The sequence below is a fragment of the Erpetoichthys calabaricus genome, chromosome 12 (genome assembly GCF_900747795.2).
Source record: "Erpetoichthys calabaricus chromosome 12, fErpCal1.3, whole genome shotgun sequence".
NCBI classification, from domain to species: Eukaryota; Metazoa; Chordata; class Cladistia; order Polypteriformes; family Polypteridae; genus Erpetoichthys; species Erpetoichthys calabaricus.
In genome coordinates, this window is record NC_041405.2 from 125379204 (window position 1) to 125403455 (window position 24252).

General features: G+C 38.0%; 1 protein-coding gene across 1 annotated transcript in view; it reads right to left on the bottom strand.

Moving 5' to 3' along the window:
• The window catches only part of brcc3 (BRCA1/BRCA2-containing complex, subunit 3), a 31544-nt gene that overhangs the window by 4594 nt on the left and 2698 nt on the right, over positions 1-24252 (bottom strand). Inside the window, exons 2-7 of the mRNA XM_051934937.1 lie at positions 20729-20849; positions 18628-18714; positions 17993-18081; positions 15919-15974; positions 2685-2816; positions 2244-2287 (exon numbers count right to left, since the gene is read on the bottom strand). Coding sequence (XP_051790897.1) covers positions 2244-2287; positions 2685-2816; positions 15919-15974; positions 17993-18081; positions 18628-18714; positions 20729-20849 — 529 coding nt within the window. The remainder of the gene's footprint in view (positions 1-2243; positions 2288-2684; positions 2817-15918; positions 15975-17992; positions 18082-18627; positions 18715-20728; positions 20850-24252) is intronic.

Here is a 24252-nt window from a genome sequence, read left to right on the forward strand (position 1 = left end):
AATTTTATCATAATGGCCTACATTTCTTTTCGAAATAAATATGCTTTTCTAAAAATAGGATGAGAAGTTAAAAAACAAATGAACTATTAAGCTAGTAAGTCTATACTGACTTAAACTTTCTCTCAACCTGGGTTGGGTGGAAGTGCCTATTTATGTCTAAACATGTTCTGCATGTGGGCAAGTGCGATAAAGTGCAGCTTGCTGTTGCTTTAAAAGAATTTTTACTTGATGTTTCTGTTGTTCATGGTTTATTCTTTTGTAAAGTGACTTTATGTAAAATGCATAGCACAGCCAGTGATGTGAATACTTAGTGTGCAGTAAGGAGCATTAGACATCATTACAAAAGCTTTTAAAAACTGAGGATGTAAAGCAGAAAAGAGCATTGCTTAAAACAATTTACAAAAGGGAATGAATGCCGATTACAAGCAGACTAAAGGGTCACTGGCAATTCCTGTCATCAATTCACTATTAAACTGGTAAGGTCTCGGACACTTCTGAAACTCTTCATTAGTATATACTGCATGATAGAAATATTAGCAAAGCAACTGTTGACTATTGTATTCATTATTATCTACTGCATTTAAATGATGTAATTAGTTGAATGTATAATGTAAAAACTATTCATTTTATACAAAGAAACTTAAATATTTATAGGCCAGTAATGGACTGGTACCTCTATTCAGAACAGGCTATAGCCTTACACAAGATACTACCGAGATCAGCTTTTCATGATCTTAAACTGTATTCATAAGGTTTGAGAATCTTATGCTATATATAAATGTTGAAGGGCTTACATATCTTTGGAGCCCTTCACAGTATGCTCTTACAGGAGTTAAACTATTTTCTTAAAATGTGAAAATTAAGACTGTACTGAGATTTAGGAAGCACCAAAAGGTCTTTAAGCTACTTGGGAGTACTAATAGAAAAGGAGCTTGGGCTTGGTAATACCCTAAGTTCTTGTCTATAAGCCGCGGCTTATCTAAGGAAAAAAGTTGTGAAAATGAAAAAATAGAATATCGGCTTATACATAAGTCCGGCTTATACATCCATCGCGGGGGTTGCGTTCCAGAGCCACCCGCGAAATAAGAAAATCCGCGAAGTAGAAACCATATGTTTATATGGTTATTTTTATATTGTCATGCTTGGGTCACAGATTTGCGCAGAAACACAGGAGGTTGTAGAGAGACAGGAACATTATTCAAACACTGCAAACAAACATTTGTCTCTTTTTCAAAAGTTTAAACTGTGCTCCATGACAAGACAGAGATGACAGTTCCGTCTCACAATTAAAAGAATGCAAACATATCTTCCTCTTCAAAGGAGTGAAGCAAACAAATCAATATGTCTGTTTGGCTTTTAAGTATGCGAAGCACCGTGGCACAAAGCTGTTGAAGGCGGCAGCTCACACCCCCTCCGTCAGGAGCAGACAGAGAGAGAGAGGGAGAGTTTGTTTTTCAGTCAAAAATCAATACGTGCCCTTCGAGCTTTTAAGTATGTGAAGCACTGTGCAGCATGTCTTTTCAGGAATCAGCTTTACAAAAGATAGCAACGTGAAGATAATCTTTCAGCATTTTTAGACGAGCGTCCGTATCCGTATCGTCTAGGTGTGCAAACAGCCCCCCTGCTCAATCCCCATACGTCAGGATCACAGATAGTCAGCGCAAGAGAGACAGAGAAAAGTAAGCTGGATAGCTTCTCAGCCATCTACCAATAGCGTCCCTTGTATGAAATCAACTGGGCAAACCAACTGAGGAAGCATGTACCAGAAATTAAAAGACCCATTGTCCGCAGAAATCCGTGAACCAGCAAAAAATCTGCGATATATATTTAAATATGCTTACATATAAAATCACAATTTAAATGACCGCTACGCACGCGTGTTGACTCGGCGACGCCCAGAGCAGAAAGAACGAGCTCCGGCCGCTCCAACCGCGCCATGCGGGGAGTGAGAGAGACGCTAATATCTCACACTCTCTCCCCCCTTAAAGAAATTAAATGGGTGCGAGTGAGACCACTGACCTCCCTCCCTTCTATTAGTTATAGGTTATAGTACGTTCGGCTTATCCATGAGTCCGGCTTATCTATGATCCGATTTTATTTTAAAAAATCGTATGATTTTTGGTCTCCGGCTTATACATGAGTCCGGCTTATAGACAAGAACCTAGGGTACTAAAAAGAGTTGAAATATAAATGCAATTACATTTTCTCTATTTTTTTTTTTTAAATAAACAATTTCTTCTTACCAGAGCCATTATGAATTTTTGTTACTGGATCCAGATGAGTCAGGCTGAAATGGAGACAAAAAATACAGAACTTACTATCACAAGAATAAATTTGGTTGTTCAAACATTTCCTTTTCGGACATTGCACTTTCATCAGAAATTTGCACATCAGTATAATATGTTGTATGAACTGTAATAATACATGTGCTGGGGTAAAAATACCACACTAAACAGCTTTAATGTTTTAAATAAACAATGCAGCTTTGATGTAACTCAATTTCTGTGAAGTGAGACCATCTCATTTAATATAAATATGACACGGTACTTCACTATTTCACTTGGACTCAGTTTACTGTATACCTCATTTGTTTAAAAACACCTAATATCAACCTTATAATTATGAAGATTAAATTAAAGATAAAATGTATATATTTAAAAATGAAACATAAAAAGGCCTCATACTTGTGAATCCTCCTGTAAGCATCTTGCTCCTCCTGACAAAGGATCTTAGGTAGTTCTACAGCCGATTCCAGGCACACTTTCCCAATTGTTTCATGAGGAACTACATGAATTGGGATCTCAACTCTCTCGTACCTTTAAAATAAGAAATGATTATAGCTTGAACATGGTTATTAAAATTCAATAACATCAATAAAATTACTAGATGAGCCAATAGCATTTTCCAACTCCTCTCAATTTCTGAAACAATTTTATTTATAACTATTTGTTTCACTTTTAAGATGTAAACAAACAATGATATAAAAATCTTCAAGTTGGCCTATTTTTTGACATTATAACTAAACAGATGTTTATCAAAAATAAGTCATCATTACAAATAAGTAATTCACCTTTCTGCAAAACTACTAAAACAAAACAGATTTATTAATTGGACGATCATAGGAAGTACACGTCATTTTGACAGGAATGTAAACTGGTGCAGTGAGTGTGGATGTTCTTCTTCAATGAGACCTGCAGAAGGTGTGCCATCGATGGTTGGTTTCTGATATGCACACAATGCTGAGGGGATAAGCTGCAGATGTCCAAACTTTGAATATGGATTAAGCAGGAGCAGAAAAATATGAAGGAACTGATGCATTCCAAATATTATTGCAATTTTTAGCTGTGCTCAATGTAGACGTTATGTTTTGTATTTGTCCATTTAGTTCGATATGATAATACGCACCCTGAAGAAAGTTCTCCCTAAATACTATCAGCACATCTCTCCCCCCACAAGAGGTGATCAAACACTGGATCATTGTTACACCTTATTCAAGGACTCCTACAAATCTCTCCCTCGACCAGCTTTTGGAAAAGCAGACCATTGCTCTATATTGCTGCTGCCTGCATATAAACAAAGACTTAAACAGGAAAAACCGGTTTACAGGAACATCTACAAATGGGAAAGTGAAGCTGAGGGGGTCTTACAGGACTGCTTTGAAACAACTGATTGGCAGATGTTTGAGGATGCAGCTGATGGCAACATCAATGAATTCACAGACTCTGTCACAGGATATATCAGCAAGTGCATTGACGATGTTGTCACTAAAACCACCGTTTGCATATATCCTAACCAGAAACCCTGGGTAAATAGGGAGATCCGGGCTAAGCTCAAGGCGCGGACCTCTGCCTTTGGCTCAGGGGACTCTGATGCATACAAAGCAGCCAGATACGACCTCCGGAGGTCCATCAAGAAGGCCAAACGGGACTTCAGGGACAAAGTGGAGTCAAGTTACCACAGCTCTGACACCAAGCGCCTGTGGAATGGACTGTGCTGCATCACTGACTATAAAAAGAAAAACACAGTCAGTGTTCAGCCCACTGCATGTCTTGCAGATGAGCTCAACACTTTCTATGCTCGTTTTGATGCAGCCAACAAAGAACAGGTGCTATATCCTCAAAGGGGGCAGTGAGTCTGTCACTCTGATTCTTGAAACGTCTGATGTGAGAAGGTCCTTCAAAAAGGTCAATCCTCGCAAAGCTCCGGGACCAGATGGCATCCCAGGCCGTGCCCTCAGGGCGTGTGCTGACCAGCTAGCAGGTGTGTTCACCAACATTTTCAATCTCTCCCTGAGGCAGTCAGTGGTCCCCACTTCCTTCAAGGCATCCACCATCATTTCTGTCCCAAAGAAAACAGTGGTCTCCTGTCTGAATGACTATCGCCCGGTTGCACTGACATCGGTCATTATGAAGTGCTTCGAGCAACTAGTCAAAGGTTACATCTGCTCCTCCCTCCCTGACACGCTGGATCCTCTCCAATTTGCTTACAGAGCAAACAGATCGACAGAGGATGCCATTGCGCTAACAATAAACACTGCCCTCACCCACCTGGAAAGAGGAAATACATATGTAAGAATGCTGTTCATAGATTACAGCTTGGCATTCAACACCGTCATCCCCTCAAAACTCGTCTTGAAGCTTGACGACCTTGGGTTGGGGACGACCATCTGCAGATGGATTTTCTCTTTCCTCACAAACAGGCCCCAGGTGGTGAGAGTCGGCAAACACACGTCCTCATCACTCATTTTAAACACAGGAGCACCGCAGGGCTATGTGCTTAGCCCCCTCTTGTATTCCTTGTTCACCCACGACTGTTGCAAAACACGGCACAAACACCATCATCAAGTTTGCAGACGACACAACCATCATAGGCCTTATCACCGACAACGATGAGACGGCCTACAGAGAAGAGGTGCTGGCACTGAGTAATTGGTGCCTGGATAACAACTTGTCTCTTAACGTCAGCAAAACCAAGGAGATGATCGTGGACTATCGAAAACAGCAAGGCAGAGAACACCAGGCCATCTACATCAGCGGCATAGAAGTTGAAAGGGTTAACAGCTTCAAGTTCCTCGGAGTAAACATCACCGAGGATCTCTCGTGGACCCTTCACATAGACACTGTGGTCAAGAAAGCTCGCCAGCGGCTCTACTTCCTGAGGAGGCTGAGGAAGTTTGGCATGAATGCCAACATCACCTCAAACTTTTACAGGAGTGTGGTCGAGAGTCTGCTGACGGGCTGCAATACCGTCTGGTATGGGAGCTACTCTGCCAGCAGCCGGAAATCACTACAGAGAGTGGTGAAGGCAGCAGAGCACATCACGGGCAAGAGTCTTCCTGCCATTGAAGACATTTACCTCCATCGGTGCTTGCGTAAGACAAGCAGCATCATAAAGGACCATAGCCATCCAGCACGCCAGCTGTTCTCCTTGTTACCATCTGGCAGACGATACAGGAGTCTAGCTGCTCGGACTACAAGACTTAAGAACAGTTTTTACCACCAGGCCATTCGACTCCTCAACAGCAACACCTGAACACTTACATTACATCTACATTGCACTACTCACACACAAACTGTACCTGCACACACTCAGAATACTGACTGGGACATGCATCTGCACTTTATAGAATATGCATCTGTACTTATAAAACATTATCAGTGCAATAACTGTCATTTGTATTTGCTGCTCATTCAACTCATATTGCTCTATAACTTCTTTTAAAACATACACATTTTATTTTATATGGCTTGTCTATTTTTAACTTGTAATCTTTTTTTAAGCTTTATTGGATCTAGGCTGAGTGACTTGTTTTTCTCGTCATACACATTTCATTGTATGTTGACCCTGTGTTAACATATATATGACAAATAAACCTAAACCTAAACCTATCCCTTTCTCACACTGTGGCCATTTCATCTTCAGACAGAGCTGGCCATTTTAGCCGCTTTCTCGTGGCATCAATTGTTGAAGTGATAAGTGTTTGACAAAGTCAAAGTGCTTCCTGGGAAAATGTGGTGGCAGTTGCTAGGTTTAGCAACTCTAGCCTAGTCATGTCGGGGCTTTAGTTTTCTGACATGCGCATCGATTTATCATTATTTTCACTCATCCATTGCCCACCATACATTCAGTCATTAGTACTACAGCTATAAAGCTCATTCACGTGATCTGAGTGGCGGCAAGAAAGTTGCTACCATGCTGCTGTTGCCAGAATTAACATGTCAGACAACAGAACAGGCCGATAAGAACAATCACCTTATTCTTAGACCCTTATTTCTATTACCATGTTTGATTTTTTGACCCCTCTTCTACACGTTTTGTCGATTTTTTAAAATTTTTCTTCCTAACCCAAGCAACTGGATACACGGATACAAAGATGCATGCAGTCCTTTTTTAAAGGTGGATATTAGCTACATATGATTAGCAATAAAAAAAAAAAAAAAAAACACAACATCTACAATGTTAAAAAGCTTCTCATTTCATGTGCATTTAAATACACAAGATGTCTGCTTTTTGCTTTATTCAACCCGTTAGAGGGACCAGTGGCAGCTAAGTGACTGTCACTATGTAATTTAGACTTACCATGGTTACAGTTACAAAAATACAGTAATCAATTATGCTTGAGGTGCCTTGGATAAATCAAAATAGCTAGGCAAACAAATGTAGACAGAAAAAGTGATAGTACTTAGAAAACACAATCTTTCATTTCACACAACACTCACTCAAGCAGGTTTAACAATATTTTGCTTAACTCTGGTCAGGTCTGACGTGAACAGTTTACCTAACTAATAACATGTATTTTATCAGCATCTGTCTGACTCTGTTAAACTCTGCAGTTTTGGATAACTTCAGTAATTACATTTAAAATAAATAAGCCACCAATTCACTTATATTTTATCAACCTGGTTAAATCCAGCTCAGGGTTGCTGGGTGAAAAAAGACAATCATTCTGAATATTTATTTCACATAAGATTATGGAACACATTCCAAATACCATAAGTAATTACATTCTCGTGATTTTTTTTTTTTATGAACAAAACATTTTGAAAGAACTGAATACTTTCTTTCCAAACAATGGAATGTTAAGGGACTAAATAATAATTCTGAGATAGAAAGCAAAACTGTACACACCTTACTATGAAAGGAGTAAGCATACAACCATAAGGGTCATTCCATGTCAAATCAACTAATGGCCCACACACTTCGGACTCAAAAAATTCTGGAAAAAATTACCAGGTTAGTCAGACACCCTGTACATTTTTTTGATGCAAGATTAATACATTCCTAAATACAGGAGGGGGTGTTGATTTTATCCAGCCTCATTTTTTCATCAAAGTCCATAGCTCATAAATTAAACCACCGAGCAGGCTGAGACTTTGCGCGCTGGTACAATAATTAGTATAGTATGTGACAAAATTAAAATATTTGGTCCAGGTGACCGTGCATGGTCAAAGCAGCCCCTTGAAATTGACCAAAATGTAATGTGAGTTTTTGGCTTAGCTATGTTTAGACCTCAAAAACACATATTTGTAACCAACACAGACTTTTGATTTTTTTTCCCTTATTCAAATAACTATTATTATAGGCTTTCTGAAAAAGCAATAAACAGAAAAGTAACTATCAGGTTTTGAACAGTAGACCTCTCAAATCCAAAAAATCATTTTGGATTTCATTTTCAGAGTACCCTAACTACATGTGGGAATGTCAGATAATTTTTAAAACATTTTTCATTTATTCTACATTGTCCTTTCTTTCTCAAAATACAAACCTTACTTTTCTTAAGCAAATCTTTTCTGTTTATTTTCCATTCTAAACAGGCTGAATCCTCCGTGTTGTCAATAACAGTAATCATGCAGTTTTCAATCAGTAAGTTATCAAAAATTTCTAACATTTTTCATATCAAATGACGATGTCCTATCTATTGTTGCTGAATAGAGAATGTGATTCTCCATGGCCACAATGGCACCGGATACTCAAGAACACCACTGTTACATCCCTACAGAAGATGGCAATGTCAAAGTTGGCCGGGGGTCTGATGAAGACAGTCAATTGACTATCTAATAAACACCACTGAAGCAGCAGCTGAGATCCTGCCCTCTCATGATCACACTCCTCATGGATCAGATGTGTCCTTCACATTAGGCCAGTGTCCTATTGGAGGCTATGTTGGGTGCATGTATGATGAAAATTGTTGGAGTGGTGCGATTTGTGACAAGAGTGATGCAAAATCAGACATCCTGATATGTTTCATGCATGCAAACTATTCTGCACAGTCTTTCCATTGGCTTCATAGAGACAGTATTTGTTGGGTGCCATTACCGTGTGTCATTACATTGCTTAGTGCACCTACCATGGTCAGTGGTAGGAAGTACCATCTTGATACCAAAGACAAAGATGCCCTACACTGTGCGCTTTGATTGAAACAGAAAAGAAATGGGTCACATTCGCTGCTGCTGCAATACCAAGATGTTAACATTATATCTAGTGTTATATTTAATGAAAAATCAAGCATCTGTTCTTCATGTGCTGTGCTTAATGTGCCTTGGGCGATTTATTGTTTTTCATTAATCCTACTAGACATTAATCCCGTTATAATAACAGGCGCTTGAACAGTAGTGCATAAACATTAGTAGGAACAGTCTATATTAAATGGCAAGGGACCTTGACCTCATTCTGTTTCTTGTCTTAATTTTTTTGTTGTCAAAAATATTTTTGCAAGAAGCCTAAAGTAAAATAAGGATAAAAATAAAATAGTGTATTGTCATATACGTTTCTAAGTATAATTAATATTAGATTTATCCTCTTCTCTGTGGCTGTTGATTGATGTATTGTGTCTGTTTGAAGATCTCCTATCCTGCCTCTCTTTATTTTAGCTTGCTGTGGCGTCTCTCTAGCAAGTACTGTGCAGTTCCCCAGCAAGTATTTTAATCTGTGCTAGCGTGCAGCTGATTATTGTATGTGTGGCGTCTCCCCAGCAACGGATTTTATGTGTGCGAAAATAAATCTACTTTTAAAAGTCATCCTATTGTAATATCATGAAAATTTGTATATTTAGGAAAACCCCTTCAACGACTGACACTTTACACTTTACCGGGCCAAGCTTCTTAATTGCAAATCTGACATCCTCCGAGTGAACACTTGCACAACAAACACACACACCTCTTTGGGGAAGCTGGTCTCCACGTCTCAGTACCCGATTGGATTTTTCGTGCCTTATGTTTTAGGTGTTGCCTCATTTACCGAAATCAGATTGGATCGGCCAGGCGATATTTTATAGGTCCTGCCCTCTCCGTCTTGTGTGATGCGTCAGGCGGCCTTTGAAGCATCTGCTAGAGGCCGGTGACTGCCACTCATTCTGCCCTTCCCTGTACTTCCGCCTTGTCTGTAATATGCGTTTAATTTTCTGTCACAACAGTGGGTAATCAGCAGAGTCTCCCCAGGAACTGATGTAATGTGTGGCGTGCAGCTGATAATCGTGGCTGTGGCGTCTCTCCAGCAAGTACTGTGCAGTTCCCCAGCAAGTATTTTAATCTGTGCTGGCGTGCAGCTGATTACTGTATGTGTGGTGTCTCCCCAGCAACGGATTTTATGTGCGCGGCCGCGAGTACCCAATCAGTACTCTCCCCAGCAATGATGTCCTTTATTAAAAAGAGTGCCCCGCGCATGTGCACTTCACCAGAAGACACACACACACACACGGACGTACACAGGGATTTTATTAAAGAGGATACCCAAGTTAGTGATGAAGAACTTGATGATTATCATCACTGACAAATGGTGAATTTAACCCATGAATTGAGTGGAAAATATAAATGCAAGATTCACGTAAGAAAAGTAAGACTTGTTTTTTGAGAAAGAAGGGACCATAAATAATTAAATATAAAATAGATAATTGTTTATTATTATTTACTATTATAAACATTCTAACAGTGCATTAAGCTTGTCTAAAAATTATATCAAAAATGAATTTTTCACATTTGAGAGGCCTGTTGGTCAAACCCTGATGCAGTTTGTTTATAACCTTTTGAAAAGCCCTGTGTAAGTAAGTATCTAAAAAATTCAGTAGTCTGTATCAGTTAGAAGTTAAAGCTAAAACATTGCAAAGCAAAAGACGCAAATTTTTTTTCCATTTTTGATGGTCTGCTCTTTCCAAGCTAAATGGATCAATTCTTGAGATAAGGTCTTGTGAAATTTCTGAAAAAAAAAAAATCAAGCCGTGTCAAATATGACACCCCTCTCCCCTCACAAAATTGGCTGTATCTTGGAGAGTATTGATCTTAAATCAACATAATTTTACCGGGTGTTCCATGGATAACATGGGTACATCTGGTATTGCTTTCAGAATTTTTTGAGACCAAAGTGCATGGGATTTCTAAAAAAAAAAAAAGTTTATTTGACATAGAATGACCCATAAGTAAATAAATCTAAACTATGACTGAAATGCCATGCTTGTAACTGAGCAACTAACTCATGGCCTGTTTGACTCATGTGCATCTTCTGTGATGAAAGATTTAAGAAACTGACCTTTAAGTTAGATGCCTTGAACTGAAAGCTGGCAAACAGTACCAGCGTTTTAAATTCTCCAGAGTGTCACTTACAAGGCTAATTACACAGGTCTGTTCAGTTAAATTCCTCACTGAAATTAACAGAGACTATACTTTCGTTTGCCTCAGGTTCAACATTTAATAAAAATGCAGTTAATAACAGTAACATTAATTGGATATTTTTTAAGAAACTGAAAGCATACAGTTTGACTCTTTAAACCTGTTTAAAAATCTGATCCAGTGGACTTTTTATTTATAAAATCTTCCAACAAATGTAATTAAATTACAAGATTGTTGAAGAAAGGGTATAAAATATACTGTGTGAAAAAGCCAGGGAGTGCACAAGACAGCCATTATAGATGATAAAGAGATCAAAATGCTAATTACTTAGTGCTGATAGAACGTGACATTAGGGTTTAAGAGGCTTTTCCTTTACTCTTTAGTTGGTATGCTTGAAACTTTGGGAAGTTTTCATAAGATGACAGAAAAGCTATCTCCGTGTTTCTCCTTACACAGATTGCATAGTACTCTCTAAAACATGATGCTGGAGAGAAACCATCCAGAGGAAACAGATGGGAAGTCATGAGGTCACTGGAAAGGGGTGTGTGGCACTCCCGATAGTCTTGGTGCTTCCTGTCTTGCTATATGGTTACAAGACACGGAAGCTATCCAGTTACATGAGACAAAGACTGGACTCATTCAGTACTGTGTCTCTTCAGAGAATCTTTGAGTACCGCTGGTTTGACTTTGTGTTGAATGAGCAGTTGATTACGGAGTCCTGAATTAGGCACATTACCTCCATTGTGAGGGAGCGTCAGTTACAGCACTACTGCCATTTGGCGCGAATCCCCAAGGGTGATCCAGCTTACAGGATCCTCATTGTTGATGACCCAAGTAGCTGGAGAAGGCCAAGGGGATGCCCACATAACTGGCTGTGGCAGATAGATGGCCATTTCAAGGGGGTGGGACTGGACCGCCTGTCTGTCTGGGGGGTTGCTAACCAGGGTCCTGAGCTGTTTCGTCGTGTGGTGGGTGCGGCAACGCACTGTACTAGTGCATGCTCCCTAACCTGACCGGACCTTCACGAAGAAGATGGCGCCGACTGGTGGGGCTGGCCATCCGATCGTCTTGCTAATCTATGTTTTGTCTTTCTTTTTTGTATTAGTTTATCCCAACGACCACTGTCCTACGATCGTGATTCTTTACTTAACAATTTTTTTCCCTCTCAATTTTCATCTCCTTTTGGGATATTATGTGATCCTCCACCTTTGTTTTATTCATCTACTGACTTCACCTGGACGCTCGTGTTTACCTCTATCAGTGAGCTGAATGCCTCTCGGAGACACAAACGCACCCGCCGCCGACGTGGAAGAAGAGCTGGTATTGCTGTTAAACAACGCAGACTCAAGTCCCAGAGCTTGGTTTCCCGATGCCTGCGAGTTGCCTATGACCCATCTTCTCCTGCACAGGAATCCATCCCTGGTTCATGGGCGCTGGACACTGGATTTAATTTCTTCATTTCAAGGTGGCATCACTTTTCCTTGGTGTGCTCTCGGAGAGTAAACGCTGCTAATCTTCGCACGCTCACCCGTGCTCATCCCACAACGAGCTCTTCTACTTCTATCAAGGCTGCTCTCTTGAACGCGAGATCAGTGTCTAATAAAACTTTTATTCCGCAAGACTTTATTATCTCAAATAATCTGGATTTCTTTTTCATCACTGAGACCTGGATTGTAAATGGTGACTCTTCATGTTTTACTGACTTGGTGCCATCAGGTTATTCATTTTTCGTCTGACTCGTCGTGGTGGGGGTGTTTTTAAAAGTATGTTCCTGTGTCGGAGCCTTACAAAGGGTCTGTTTAGTAACTTCGAACTGCAACTTTTCGAAGTGTGCAGCTCCCCTTCTTTGTTGTTTGCTGTGGTTTATAGACCTCCTGTAATTAATGATATATTCATTTCTGAATTCTCTGATCTCCTGGCTGAATATCACCCTCTCTCATGACAAAGTACTTATTGTTGGTGATTTTAACATTCACGTTTGTTGTCAATTCGAAACCTTTGGTTAATGACTTATCACTATTGGATGCCTCGCAGTTAGGAGACCAAGGTTCGCTTCCCAGGTCCTCCCTGCGTGGAGTTTGCATGTTCTCCCCGTATCTGCGTGGGTTTTCTCTGGGTATTCCGGTTTCCTCCCACAGTCCAAAGACATACAGGTTAGGTGCACTGGCAATTCTAAATTGTCCCTAGTGTGTGCTTGGTGTGTGTAGGTGCATGCGTGCCCTGCGGTGGTCTGGCGCCCTGCCTGGGGTTTGTTTCCTGCCTTGCTCCCTGTGTTGGCTGGGATTGGCTCCAGCAGACCCCCGTGACCCTGTAGTTAGGATATAGCGGGTTGGATAATGGATGGATGGATCGATCACTATTGGAATCATTTGATTTTATCCAGCATATTAATATGCCAACTCACTCTCTCGGTCACACCCTTGATCTCGTTCTTACACGTGATATTTCAGTTAATGATATTGATTTATGCGATGTTTCTTTTACTGATCACTTTTCTATAATGATGGATTTGAATATTACTATAGATGTCCCTACTACTAATTGTGCTTCACACTGCTCTGGCTTTTTAAATTCTTCTATTATATCCGATTTTAAAACCATATTTTCTAGTCTTGATGTGCATGTCCAATATGATTGTATCGATGATTCTGTCTTAGAATTGAATTCTTCTTGTAAAACGATATTAGACTCAATTGCTCTGCTCAAAACACACAGTAATAAGGGAAGACCTGCTCCCTGGCTAAATGAAACTACGCGATCGCTGCGCCGCGTCTGTCGAACTGCGGAACAGCGTTGGAAAAAAGATGGACCAATTGTTTCTAAACAGATTTTTAGGACTTCTCTATTCAAATTCCAGGTTTCAGTTAAGAAATCTAAACATGATTTCTTCACTGATTTAGTTTCCCGTCATTCTAAGAATCCTAGGGTCTTATTTAATTCAATTAATGTGGCCATTCACCCTCATTCTGTGATGTGATTAAATAGCACTGTTCTTTCATGTGAGCAGTTTCTTTCATTCATTGTCAGTAAAATTGATAAAATTTGCTGTGGTATTGTTCCAACTGACTATGAACTTCCTTCTGTTAATCATGGTATTGTATTTGAATCTTTTGATCCGGTCTCACTTTCACAGCTAAAAAGAACTATTTACACCCTTAAACCAGCCCCCAGTCCTCTGGATATTGTACCACCACGCCTCTTAGTGGAAGCCTTTGATGTTTTGGGCCCATCTTTACTCGCCATTATCAATGATTCTATTAGTGAGGGAGTTGTGCCCTCATTTTTTAAACATGCTGCAGTGCGTCCCTGTCTAAAAAAGGCAGAATTAGATCTTGGAGTTTTAGCCATTTTTCGCTGGATTTCCCAATTGCCATTTCTGGCTAAGATATTAGAAAGAATTATTTATAATCAATTGGTTGATCAGCTTAACTCCAATAATTTATTTGAGATCTACCAATCAGGCTTTAGGCGTTATCATAGTGTTGAGATGGCCCTCCTTAAAGTATTCAATGACATCTCTATTACTACTGACTCAGGTGGAGCTGCGGTTCTTGTCCTCCTGGACCTGACTGCTGCCTTTGACACTATTGACCACAAGATACTGTTGTTGCGGCTTGAACATCTTGTTGGGTTTAAAGGGGCTGCTCTTAACTGGTTCAGATCATATCTAACTGGTAGACACTTTTCAGTGACTTTAAATTCTTCTTTTTCGTCTACTGCTCTTCTTAAATGTGGTGTTCCTCAGGGATCCATTTTGGGTCCTATCGTATTCTCTATATACCTTCACCCTATTGGAGCTATGTTTAGGAAATTTAACATTTCTTTTCACTGCTATGCTGATGATACACAGGTTTAAATTCCCATCTGCAACTCTGCAATAAATCAACTGTACAACTGTCTTTCTGAACTAAGATCCTGGATGGCTAATAATTTTCTTGATCTGAATCAAAATAAAACGGAGGTGCTTATAGTGGGTCCATCTGCTAAAGCCCAAATTGATCTTGGACTTCTTGGCTCTGTCTTTTGCAAACCTCAAGTCCGCAATCTAGGTGTTATCTTTGACAGTAACCTCTCTTTTGAGAAACAAGTTAATTCTGTAGTCAAGAGTTGCTGTTTCCAGCTTCGTCTATTAGGTAAGATAAAGCCTTTTTTATCTTCTAGGGATCTTGAGAAAGCTACTCATGCTTTTATCAATCCTCGCCTTGATTACTGCAACTCGCTGTATTCTGGGATTAGCAAATCCGTGACACACAGGTTACAGTTGGTCCAGAATGCTGCTGCTCGCTTTCTGGTTGGGGCAAGAAAGTATGACTCTTTCTCCAATATTAGCTTCTATAGATAGATAGATAGATACTTTATTAACCTCAAGGGGAAATTCACATACTCCAGCAGCAGCATACCGATACAAAAAAACAATATTAAAGAGTAATAAAAATTAGGTAAAAACAGACAACAACTTTGAATAATGTTAACGTTTACCCCACCCCCGGGGTGGAATTGAACAGTCGCATAGTTTGGGGGAGGAACGATCTCCTCAATCTGTCAGTGGAGCAGGACAGTGACAGCAGCCTGTCGCTTTTTACACTGGCTGCCTGTCAGTTTTCAACTTGATTTTTAAAATCTTGTTGGTAGTTTTTAAATTTTTACATGGGCATGCTCCTGCCTATTTATCCGAATTATGTGTTTTACACCAGCCATCCAGTGTGCTTAGATCTTCTGGTCAGTTGTCTCTTGTTGTACCTCATACCAAGTGTAAAACTAAGGGGGACAGACAGGGCTTTTGCAGCTGGTGCTCCTCACCTGTGGAACTCTTTACCTCATCACATAAAGGAGTCGTCTACAATTGAACTGTTTAAAACAAGATTAAAGACTCATTTCTGTTCACTTGCATTCTGTGACCTTCAGTAATACTGATGGTTTCCTCATTGTGATTATATTACATTACTTCTATTTATTATTTCTTTTATTTATGTCCATTTATTTTATTTCTATTTATGTTAATTGTATGTTTTTCTTTAATTCTATTATTGTAAAGCACTTTGGCCACAGCATTCCGATGTTGTTTTAAATGTGCTATATAAATAAAGTTGACATTGACATTGATACTTATATAAAATGATCCATAATATGTTATCTTAAAAACTGACCCTAAAATCCACAAACAACTTTAATACCGTCATGAAGAGATAACGAAAATGACAGCTGGTGCCCTGGCAAAGTTTTATCTTAGCTGTCTAAATGCCAGTTTAATGACACTGAACAACTCGGTTTTCTCATGTCTCATTTACAGAAATCAAACAACAATAAAAATACTCACTCAGAACCCTTCTGTGCCTGTACTGACTGAAAACATGTATAGAGTATCCGTCCAGTCTGCAGAAGAGAGCATAAGAAATCAGAAATGTACATTTTACTTCTTTGATACTGCATGCCATTTAAAGTTTGTAATTGTACTATGTGATTTTTACAATATTTTTGCTTTTTGGGCTTAACATTTGGTATTCACTTTCACTTTTTCATAGCTCTGGATTATATGGTTTTAAATATATACTGGGTTTATTTAGTATTAAATGCTATACCATCACAAAACAAAATGGGTATGCACAAACTCTGGATTCAGTTGGATAAATATTTATTATCTTAAATAGGGTATTAAATAAAAAAAAAAAAAAACATGCAACATTTGGGAGGAAATATTTCTTCATATAAATGTATATTACAAACTTGATAAACGACCTGACATAACTTACTAAATGCCAGGTAAGAGAATAAAGTTTGATACTGGACGGCTGAAGTGGTGGTTACTTTTTGTTTGAACTGAAGTTCTAAATTAGATGCCATTTATGGCTGATTATGCAATTACTGCTCAAGAAGCACTTTGTGTTTAAATTTAGTAAACTCATTTGTTAAGTTTTCCATCCATTAATTGCTTCCTTTACTGCTTCTTTTCAGTGTTATTTTTATTATGATGTTCTTCTTTTCTTAGCCCACCACCAATTCATAATGAGATTCAAATGATAAAGAATCCAGCAGCTCACCCTCTAGTCAGACCTCAGACTAGACCAAGGAAATTAATTTTCTTCACTGTAAACAACCACACTGTTGCTCCTGCATTATGTTTAAGTTCATTGACCTTTTGAAGCATCAGTGTTTCTCCCAGTTTCATTTTCTGACACAGTGGAAAAGAGATGTTGTATTATTTCCCTGTAATGTCCCCGATTAATCTTATAATAGAACCCGAAAAGACTGCCAGAACCCAGTGATGAAAAGCATTCCAATACTGTAATGCTATCAGTGTTATACTCTTCTACTACTACTACTACTACTACACTACTGTGTGAACAGTATAAACGTGACTGCATGCAATATTTAAATTGCATCACACACCATTTAGCGTTCAGGCCAAAGGGCTTCTCACCAGACCACAACTCTTTAGTAATCTGTGGATAAGGGCTTCTTCTTTACCACTTCAAGTGAATGGTCTCCTTAATAATTTATGAATATCTCCTTTAAGCACAGTAATTTGTCAATTAGAGTGAAGATTTATCTTCAATACGCTTCTCTCAGAAGTGCCCTTACTGTCTAACAAATAAACTGTAAAGAAACAATCAGATCAAAGCAGTATAGTTGTACTTTTGTAGCTCCCCCCCCCCCCCCCCCACTTCTATTCAAAGAATGATCAATGCCTTTGAACTGGTTTCATATTCTTCCCATTGCTTATACTTTTCTATGATTAGATCTCTGACTTCATTACAGTGTTTTTCTAAATTCAGTTTGAAGTTTAATCACTTCCTTACCCAAGACCTTCCAGAGAAAGAAAGAGGTCATTTATCATAAATGAATAACAATCAATTCTGTAACATACTGTATCTGAACAACTTTAATATGGCATATACTGTATTAAAAGGAATAACAATTTGCTTGATTTCAAATTTTTCATTTTGTATGAAGTGTTCAATGTCTTTGATATTTTAATTTCATTTAATATTGTGTGTAAAGTCTGTAGATCACCCTAAGGGAAAGAAAATACAAATTTAATCGGTTTCAAATTTAAAGTCAGACATAAAAAATAGGAAAAATCCTTTTCCGAAATTACTTATTTATTTATGAAGTAGAACATGAGCTAATATTTTTAAGTTATGTTTTCTATAAATGCATTAATCAAATCATACTTACTTTGCAAGCTATAGTAAAAAACTAAACAAAAACCAAGGATCAAAAGTTTGCAATCAAGTTAATCTATATTCATATATTTATCCCTCCAATTTCCACAGTTCATTATGGCAAGCTAAACTGTCAGTGTAAGCAGTAGTTGCATATACTTCACACATCCTGAATTTATCAATGTGTAGTTTATTCATGCAAATTTATTTTGTAATAAGAACACATACCTTTGTATTCTTATCTTCAATAAAACATGAGAAAATAAGTCCAACAAATCCTTGATCCATCATTTGGTACATTGCCTGAGTGCGAACATCTAAGGAAAACATGAAAACAAACAAACAAATAACATGAATAACGTTCTAGATATTTTATCACTACAAAAATTGCTAAATTACGTTTTTGTTCCCCATTTTTATTACTCCTGCATTCATATAATTTTTATGCAATGCAAAAAACATATACAGTATGTATTAAATGTTTTCACTTAACTTTTAAAGATCAACAAAAAAATAAATGACATTTCCGTAATACATATCTACCTCAAATTAATCAAGGCATTTTATTAGTGTTTTTCATTTCAAATACATGAAGTAACTTCAGTCTTCCCGACAGCATACTGTGTGACTGGAGGTCTGAATGGGAATTTAGGCTGACTTGTGAATTTAGACTTTTATCCAAGTACTTGTGCAGCACAAGATCCAATGCACCACTGCAGCTGAAAGTAAATCTGTTAATCAGACAATTCTTTCCACAGCACTATCCAGTTTAACCATCAAGAGAACTGAATTTCTGGATCAAAAGAACATACACCAACATCATAACTTAAAACAAAATATAAATATATAGTGTATGAACTTACCTACATGTGACGGCCATACGGTTATATGAGGGTGGGAATGGTACCATCCCACAACTCTCATTGGCCTTCCAGTCATTTCCGCCAGCCTGTAATAATTATTATTAAGGGCAATAGAGGTCATACCAAATTGTCAAAAGCAAAAACTAACTTAAACATAAAAACATCACAAAAGGATGTGGAGGTTAGGTTAGCACCACTGAAGTGGATACTAAACCACTGACCAACCACTTTAAATACAAAATGTTCTGCCAAATGTATTACACATTAAAATTAGAAATGCACTAAAATTACTTTTTTTTAAAACTTTGATTAAATTTATTAAAAGCACATAACATTCCATACAATCAAGTCAAACTTAACAAAACTAAATTCAACTCAACCCCTACCCATGAGAAAGACAGGAAGGCCAACAGGCAGAGTAAGACCTTTGAGAGTAGTAAAGAGGGAAAGGAGTCCTCCTCCCCAATTAAAATGCTTATTCTAAAATGTTACTGATTAGATCCTGCCAGGTTTTAAAAAAAGTTTTGAAAAGATCCTCTAAGTAAGAATTAGATTTTTTCCAATTTCCAAATAGTATATAACATCAGTTACCCACTGACTTAAAAGAGGCGGGCTAGGATTTTTCCAGATGTACAAAAAACGTCTATGTGCCAATAGTGAAGTAAAAGCAATTACAGTTTGTTTTTCCTTCTCCACTTTAAGCCCATTTGGGAGTACACCAAACACAGCTGTTCGTGGATTAGGAGGGATTGTGACACCAAGGCTGTCTGATAGGCATTTAAAGATTTTTGTCCAGAATGATGTTAATTTGGTACGAATTATGTAGATATGATGTTAATATTTTATAAGATAAGTGATTCAATAGAAACAGTTGCAGGCTACAGTAAACTAATTATTGTTACTTAATATTTACGAAGACTCCATCCATCCATTATCCAACCTTCTATATCCTAACTACAGGGTCACGGGGGTCTGCTGGAGCCAATCCCAGCCAACACAGGGCGCAAGGCAGGAAACAAACCCCAGGAAGGGTGCCAGCCCACCACAGATTTACAAAGAATAATTTCCAATATTTTTGACAACGGTTTATGCTGCACATACCTAAAAATGGAAAACAGATGAATGCATGCTATTTTGTATTTCATTTTAAGAAGACTGCACATCAGTATGGCTGTCTGAGCTTTGAACGGGAAGTGCTCCATAGCAGAATAAAATAATTAGAATTTACCTGCAAAAGGGTTAAATATATGTATGTTGAACAAAAGGAAAACAAAGTATTGATACAATACTGGATACACTTGAAATGTGTTTTTTTTTTTTTTTTTTTTTTTTTTTTTTTATAGGTCAAAAACTTATCTGAACTTCTGTCCTAGTGTTTCATGCCTTATGTTCACTATGGCCAACTATCCATCCACTCATTTTTTTGTCATTAATTTAAGCTGCCTCAGGTGTAAGGCAAGAACCAATTCTAGATGGAACTCTTAATCCATCATGGGACACATTTAAGCACACACGGTTAATTCAGGAGTGCCAGTCAACCCAACAGCATACCATAGCAAGTTGGAATCCTTGGAGGAACTGCACACAGAAAACACCCAGGCTAGGAAGTGGACTCAAGTAGAAGCATTCTGAGATGGCAACATTACATTGTGTTTTCAAAAAAATGCAACTTGTTAAATAACTAACACAGAGAGAATGGCCTTTTAACATTTGCTTCATAATAAAGTTTCATTTGTCCTTTTTCCAAACTGCTTACACAATTCAGAGTCACAGCAGGCCAAAGTCAGATTACATTCAGACAGTATCAGCTGTAAGGCAGGAACCCACCTTGGACCATGGGCACACCCTAACTCATTCACATGGGAACAACATAGTCACCAATCAGCCAAGCATTTATTCCTTGAGATGTGGGAAGAAAAGGCTAAGTTGACAGGAAAATATGAAAATTTCCTACAGATAGTACCCACGCCAAAGTTCAGAGATCCCAGAGATATGAGGCAGTAGTGCTAATCATTGCTGCTCTCCTCCCTCACCACCAATAAAACTGCATTTTAGCTAGGAAAAAAATAGCACATTTGGCTGAAAATAAGAGAAAAGGATATCTCAGCCTCTGTAGAGGCTGCCGAAAGCTGCTCTGGAGAGATTTCCACACGGTCTTTCCTCTTATCAGAACGGCGCAAGATAATAACTGAATGAATATGGACTATCCTACTGGTGTCAACCTAAAAATATGAAAAAGTTCAATTAGAGACATAAACAAGAACTTCAGTTACATGAAAATAAATATAAAATGAAATACAGTAAATCACATTTGATTGATATGATTTGAAACTCATTCCTGTATGCATAAGTGCAAATAGCAAAAATCTGCATCATTGGCCCTGAGCAAGTCTCTTAGCATACCAGTGCACTGATCCAACTTAAAAATATATTAAAATTGTAAAACTGAGAAGCTGTTTAATATTGAAACTGCAGTAAACAATAAAAGTGTAATCAGTGTAAATCAATAACACTCTCCCAAATAAGAAAGTATGTCACCTTTAAATTTCTAGAATTTATATATGCATATACTCCATTGTGAAGAGGTGGGCTGAATGAACCCGAAGGAGACACGGCCGCTCCTACGAAACCCCTCTTAAATGGTGATACATTGGGAAACAAATAACAGTTGCTTTAATTTTACCTCCTCTTTGCTCGATCAGCTGCTGGATGGCTGCGTGTTCTGCATTTCGAGCGGTGCTGCGAATTTTTAAAAGCCTGTACAGAACCTTCTTGTCATCCTCAAACACTATGCGATCTGTTTTCGCCGTTTTGTTATTTCACCGAGTAATATTTTCCGTTTGTTTGCGCTAATGTGATCTTTACTCTCATTTTTTTGAGACTTTTGAATTTTCTTACTTCCATTATCTCTAACCTGCTCTGAATGTGTATCACGGGACTTGCTTCCAAAGGTTGTAAGTATGGCGTGACTTGACAGTCTTGCGGGACGTGAAAGAGTCTCGGTCTCTCTTCAAAAGATCTCCTTTCCAAAGATCACATCTCATCGCAAGATTGTTGTTTTTTTTTTTTTTTTTATATAATAGAGAGATATGGACCTTGATGTTTTATGTTTCATGCCAATTATTCACAGTGATGTTGTTCATAGTAAAAGCTGCAAAAAAAAAAAAAAAAAAAAAAAAAAGAGAGATTCAAAGCCAGTAGGCATAAGTCAGTCCCTTATTTATTAACTTCAATTTTTTGTATTTAGATTCTGCCTAATTATATGTATTATTTACTTGGAGTATACAAACAACTGTCTATAAACAGGGCCATCCATATCAGGATCATGTTTCAGAACTGCTAAGAGTGGTTATTTTATTTTCAGCGCACTGGCTCAGCACTTACAGCCAAGTTTATGGGCTCCTTGAACAAGCTGAAGAATGATTTCTCCTAAACACCATGGGTAAGTGCAGCAGGATATTTAAATGAATCAGATTTATCCTGAAATGAGTGTCTTATGAGAGTCTAGCACTCCAAAGGAGGATTGGGTTAAGCCGTCTGGATAATTTCTGGCTTTTCATGACATCCATGCTCAATTTGTGCTGTATTAATGTTAACTTTATACCTAATCAATAGGAATATATATGTTGTTTAACAGTAAGTAATGAACTGGTTTAATGTATATTAAATAGTTTCATACTAGTTACTTTCTTTAAGTTGTAACCAAATCTGTATCTTTATAGGTACAGAATATTTTGGAGCTTCAAGGACAGACTGCTACTGATAACACAATTAAGGATCTCTGTAAGCAATAAAACTGATAAATGTTTGTTAGCTAAGGGTCACCAGACATGACCTAACTCTTGTTGGTATGAAGTAAGCAGGTTGGCTTTGATCGATGAAATTACAAGAGCAGGGGGAAGATTTCCAAGTTATAAAAAGCTGATGTTAAAAATTCTGGATGGGTATTAGTGCCATTAAAGACCTCCTTTTGTTAAATTAAAATATTGTGGCTCCTTTTCTACCACACATTTGTGTACATACATACACAATACATTAGCATTTTACATTACAAGATGTGCACTGCCATCATATCTTTTAGCTTAAAACATGTGTTCTCTCCAGTTGTCTTTTTCCATAGTATGCAGTATGTTTTCTTAAAAACAGAGGCATGTACAGTGTAATGTGACCAAAAAATTTCAAACTGAGAGCAACAATACATAATAAATATGGAATTGTTCTTGTAAATCAGCAGATCAAAAAAATATAGAATGTACAACACATTCCACGTCCACTTTTGTAGTGAAACATTTACTGTTCTAAACGGATTAATCTTTTGGATAAAATCTTAGAAAGAAAACGCTTTAGAGAATAGCAGCACAATTGCATTAATAAAAGCAGTAAAATATTTTCGTTTGACAATAAATGTCGTAAGACATCCACTCACTTTCTGCACCTTATTTTTCTACTACTAAAATGATATGTGTCAGGATTTTAAGAAAGACCAATCTGTGGATGGAGTACTGACCTATTCATGAGTCGACAAAAATCAGTGATCCAAACTAACCTAAAGTGTGGAATGACACCACAATACCCACGGTTTGGCAGAGTGGTGGCTCTGAGGCTAAAGGATCTGGGCTGGTAACTTGAAGGCTGCCGGTTCGAATCCCAGCAGGGACAGAAGGAATGCTACTCCGTTGGGCCCTTGAGCAAGGCCTCTAACCTGCACTCCAGGGGTACTGTACAAATAGCTGATCCTGCACTCTGACCCCAAAAAAACTCAGGCAAGAAAGTTGGGATATGCGAAAACTGACGAAGAATACACGAAACTGCTTATGGTGATTAAAAGGATTAAAAAAATGAAGATAAGCCATGTAGATACAAACGTCACATAGACATTGACTGGACGAGAGAAAATAACCAAAACCCCTGGAGATATTAAACATCTGTGCTACCCATAGCCATCATGCAAGCAAAATGTTAAGAAAGATAAACATTATATTATCTTGGTCACAATTATTTACAACAGTTCGGAGGCTTTTTCAAACCACATGGTGATGGATGACAAACTCATCTTGAGTATGTAATGCTGTCTTTTATTTAATGAATATCTATGCATTTCTTGTTAGTTCAGCCATGCACATGTACACTCACATTAGTGATGGGTCAATTTAGATCCACAAGTTAACTTAACACATGAATACATAAATAAAGAGAGTATCTTGACAACAAAAACACACACACGGAGGAGGAATGCAAACTGCATACAGGCAATACATGACAGCTCAAGGCAGCAGTGCTAACCACAGTGACTTCACACTTTTATGTTTGTACACAAGTATACATACAAAAACTCAGCAGTAGTGAGAAAAGCCCTATATAAATGTAAAGAATTAGTATTACTACCTTTTAACAATATTTTATTGTTTAAATGCCCATTTCACATCTGACCACCTTGTTAATACTGACCACTAACTTGTTATTGATCATAACGAAACACTAGTGAAAATACGTGGGCCTACAGTCAAATTTAAATGCAAATATAAACCAAGTTAAAGATAAGGACCTGTGGATACTTATGTTTTCTAAACTTTAGTTCCTCTAGAAGTTACAATGCATGTTGTTACTGGTGGTGGCTCATAAAGA